Genomic DNA, 4938 nt, shown 5'->3' on the forward strand with positions numbered 1-4938 from the left:
GCTCACCTTTAGTCTCTGCTCTGCAGCTATCATGCTATAATAAGCACGTACTGTACTGGGGATACCATAGCTCTGATCTCCTCTTCTGTTGGTAAACGAAAATCAGACTTCACCAGGATTCGCCCACCAGTTTGAATCCATCCCTCGAAAAGATACTGGGAAACTGTTCTGAATTCTAAAGACCCAAAAGCATTAGTATACTAAACATACAGTGAAACAAGAAATGCCCTATATACTATTCAACAAACCCCCTGCTGCAAAATTTCTTACATCTTATGTAAGATATGCAAATACTCACATGGACTTTATTAGTAACCAATTATCATCAAATTATCAAAAAAGCCTTCTCATTTTGACAGCCATTAATTTCTATTCTATTAGCTATCATTTCTTTTAACTGAAAGTTGTCAATCTTTGGGATTATGAGCGCAACAGAGAAGATAAATAGTCACATTGATGACCTGTACGTTTGAAGTCAGCACAGAGCTTTAGCCTCTTCTGGATGTTGCTTTCTGAATGCGACGGAAAGGCTTTCTTTATATCTTCCATCCGGATCCTCCATGGCCTATCTTTACTCTTCCAAAACAGGCAGTAAATAAAAACCCGTCTAATGAACCAAATTCATTTTATTAGATAAAGGATAAATGTCTTCACCAGGGACCCTTCCCCAAACTAAGCTCAGATGTGTTTTCATCTTTCTATTAGCATGGGCATCTTACACCAACTCCAACTTTACCTGCAGAAACTCTTGGATGTGTGTATTGGCCCTTTTGGAGTTAGGACCAGGAACTTCAAACAAGGGACACTGCTGGCACCACAAAAATACCCACTAATTCTCGAATATAGTAGCCCTGCCTTGTTTGAATGATCAGGAAATCAGTCTCTGGCATCTTATGAAGATAAATTGGAGCAGGAAAAAGGTTGTTCTTAAATGCCTAATGAAAGTAAATCACAAAAGTCATTTACAGAGAAACTCTAGAAAATTCAGCCAACTATTGAAAATGGAAAGAATTTACTTTGATCTAAAGTCTGTACAATAAAATAAGCAAATTAAATGGAAGATTAAAAACAAGATTTTTTAATTTTTTTTTCTACCCACTGTCTTTTAGAATCTAACAGTCAACACGAAAAACTTTAAAAACAGAGCCAGGAATGGAAATGTATACTTGAAATCCACCATTTGGGGGTGGGAGGGAAGGCAGGAGGATCAAGGCCATCCTGAGCTATATAGTAAGTTCCAGCCCAGCCTGAGCTATGGCAGGAGATTGTCTCTCAAGGAAGAAATGAGTCAAAACCTGGCATAACGGTATAGTCTGTAATGCCAGACTTTGTTATGAAAGCCAGGAAGATTAGGCCTCAAAGCCAGCTTTGTCTATATAGTAAATTTGAGACCAGCCTGGTTGCATGAGGAAACCCCTCCCACAAAAAATTTAAAAAAATGGGGCTGAGAGACAATTTAGTGGGTCAAGCGCTTACTGTACAAGTATGAGAACACGAGTTTACATCCCCAGCAGTCACATAAAAAAGCTGAGCACAGAGGGTTATTATCCTGGCGGTGGAAGAAAGAGGAACTGTGGAGACAAGAAGATCCTATAAGCCTGCTAGCCTAAGCAGAACTGTGAACTCTTGGATCTATGAGAGATGATGCCATCTCAAAAAATAAGGTAGTGAGTAATACAGGAAGATACCAACATTGACCCCTGGCTTCTTCCCATGCAGACAGCACGCATTCTCTCTCTCTCTCTCTCTCTCTCTCTCTCTCTCTCTCTCACACACACACACACACACACACACACACACACACACACACACTAATTAATGGTACTGGAGGAAAGGTGTTACAACACATAGCCATAATCCTAGCATTTGCAAAGCAGGAGCAAGAGGATCAGGAGTTCAAGGTCATCCATGATGGCTACATAGCAAGTCTGAGGCAACACAGGCTATATGAGAGAGTTCTTGACACAAACAGTTTAGATTCAGAACAAACAGCCTTTGCCAGTCACTGTATGAAGCCACACAAGTCAAAGTTTCTGAGCTTAAGTTTTCTTAGCTGCGCAGTGCAGGACACTTAAAATGTCTATATTCCATAGTCTGCTTTGAAGAGCTTCATAATTAACACAGTAATATTCTCCTAAACTACAGTCTCACACACAAGAGGTGATGATGAAATAATTTAGAACGATATGGTCCTACTGAAGCCCAGAGAGACTCAAAATCAAGACAATTCTCCTGTATCACTCAGACTGTTGAGTATTAGGATTACAGGCATGCTACCATCATACCTGCCTTCAGAAGACTTTCTTATACATTAGCTGATTAATTAAAAAACAAATCAATGAAGCGAAGTATGTATGCTAAGAGAACACGACAAACAAAAACACAGAAGTGCAATTATACAGAAATATTTGAGCTAGAAGTAGAAGCTAGATAGGGATTAACTGTTACAGGCTTTGAATCAAAAGAGAGGCATCTCCCACCACCAAAAAGTCCTAAGAGAGGTAGAGAGAGGGCTAAGCAGTTAAAATCGAGTGCTGCTCTATTCTGAGGCCTGGAGATCTAATCTCATCATCCACATCTGACAGCTCACAAATACCCATAATTTTAGATGCAAGGAATCAGACACATCTTCTTCTATTTCCACAGGTGAACTCACATGCATGCATACCCAAATAATAAATTTTTTTTGTTTTTTTGAAATAGGATTTCTCTGTGTAACAGTCCTGGCTATCCTGGAACTTACTCTGTAGACCAGGCTGGCCTCAAACTCAGAGAGATCCACCTGCCTCTGCTTTTTGGATGATGGGATTAAAGTAGTGATCACCACCACACAGCTTAAAGGTAAATTCTTTTAAAACCCTAATAATGAGTGTTGGAGGGATGGCTCAGCGGTTAAGAGTACTTGCTGATTTTCCAGAGGACCCAAGTTCAATTCCCAACACCCATACGGCAGCTCACAACTCTCTGTACCTCCAGTTCCAGAGGATCCAATTTCCTCACAGAGACAGAACAACAAATTCAGAATTTTTTTTAAAAAAATCCCTTTTTTAAAAATCCTAATAATGAACATTGGTGGAGATTTTAAATGCTTTTTTTGGTGGGGTGGTTTTGAAACAAAGATTCTGTGTATAGTTCTGGCTATCCTAGAACTAGCTCTGTAGACCAGACTGGCCTCCAACTCAGAGATCCACCTGCCTCTGCCACTTAAGTGCTGGCATTTAAGGTATGAGCCACCACCACCTGATTGAGAAATTAAATTCTAATCATTCATTGTAGATAGAATTACCAAAGATAGTAAATAATCTTCCAATTTTAATTACATTTTTCATTTATTTACATTGTCTATGTGTGTGTACATGTACACAAGAGAGCACATGTATGTTAACAGTATAAGCCAAGTGAACAGCTTGCATGAGTCAGTTCTCTCTTTGCACCATGTAAATCCTGGTATGTCATAGTACTGTATCACAGCAACAGAAATCTTAAGACAGAAACTGGCAACAGGATCATAAGCTATGGCTGTGACATACCTGACTAAGTGTTTTTTGGAGGGTTGTAAAAGGAGTTTGGAACATTGGACTAGGAAAGCTCCTGAGAGCTCAGAGTCTAAGCAGCTGTTCTATGGAAACTCTGAAGATAATGCAGAGAACAGTGAAGATGATGGGGACATGGCTTCTCAAGTTTTGGACAGAAGTTTACAAATCCCTCAAAGACTATCAGGGCCACTTGTGTTGAAAGACCCCTGCCTCACCCTAAGTTAAATATAGCTATGAGAAACTCTGTAGGCTAGGTGGGGAACTGGAAAATTACTGAGAAACCTAGCTGTGTCACCCACTTGGGATATCTGCGGTCAGGCTGCCCCAGTCAAACTAAAAACAGTTTGTGTTAATCACCCTCATGGATATCTGTGAGACTGTTTCAGTTAAGATAGAAAAAAACAAAATAACAGGTGGCGGGCCACGTCAAGGGGTCATCATAACCCCCTTGACCACCCAGTTCCTGGAATCTTGGTGCCCCTGCCAAACTTTGACGCAAATCGTGGTCTCATGTAAATGTACCAATCAGCCCCCTGTAACCATGCTTCTCGCTTCTGTACCAGTGCTTCTGCTCTAAAACCCTATAAAAACCCCAGCTTCCCATCTAGGGGGCGCGAAAGTCTCTTGAATGACTTTTCGCCCCGGGTACCCGTGTATCAAAATAAAAGCCTCTTGCTGTTTGCATCCGAATGGCCTTGTTGTTCCTTGGGAGGGGGTCTCTCAGACGGAAGATACCCTCCGGGGATCTTTCAGTGTGATGTTTTGAAGAACCCCAAAAGGGAAAGATCCAGCTGACCTCTATGTGCACATGTATCTACACACACACACTCATACACACAGTGTAAAAAAAGAAAAGAAACTATAAATGTTGTCACTAAAGGAGATGGGCCGGTTAAAACCCAACAAGAAACCTCAAAGAAAAGTACAGTAACAGGCAAGCCAACAATAATCAGAATCTGCTGAGAGGGGCTAAGGGTATGACTCTGTAGTAGATCAATTGCTTTGCATACACAAGGCTCCAGGTTTAATCCTCCAGCACTACCTGCCCCCACAAACCTAGAAGGAAATGATTAAAAAAGGAACTTTGCAGCGCACATGAGCTAACAATAGTAACAGTGAAATAAATAAGTAAGATGTAAGAATAAAGGAATGCTTCACTGTGGACACTGCCACACACTTAAATCCTATCACACCTGTAATCCTATCACTTGGGAGACGGAGCCAGGAGGATTGCTACAAGTTCAAGGCCATACTTGTCTATATGCCAAGTTCATGCTCGCTTCTAGACTACAGAGTAAGTCCCTGTTAAAAAAAGAAAGAAAGAAAGAAAGAAAGAAAGAAAGAAAGAAAGAAAGGAAAGAAAGAAAGAAAGAAAGAAAGAAAGAAAGAAAGAAAGAAAGAA

The 4938-nt window shown here is 40.5% G+C and overlaps 1 protein-coding gene across 1 annotated transcript in view; it reads right to left on the reverse strand.

Annotated features, from left to right (window-relative positions):
• Positions 1–11: 11 nt before the first annotated feature.
• Taf1 (TATA-box binding protein associated factor 1) overlaps positions 12–4938 on the reverse strand; it is a 24984-nt gene continuing 20057 nt past the window's right edge. The window contains 1 exon segment of the mRNA XM_055596928.1: positions 12–175. Coding sequence (XP_055452903.1) covers positions 30–175 — 146 coding nt within the window. The 3' untranslated portion in view covers positions 12–29.

Source organism: Psammomys obesus, unplaced genomic scaffold, assembly GCF_907164565.1.
Source record: "Psammomys obesus unplaced genomic scaffold, mPsaObe1.curated_primary_1811, whole genome shotgun sequence".
NCBI lineage: Eukaryota > Metazoa > Chordata > Mammalia > Rodentia > Muridae > Psammomys > Psammomys obesus.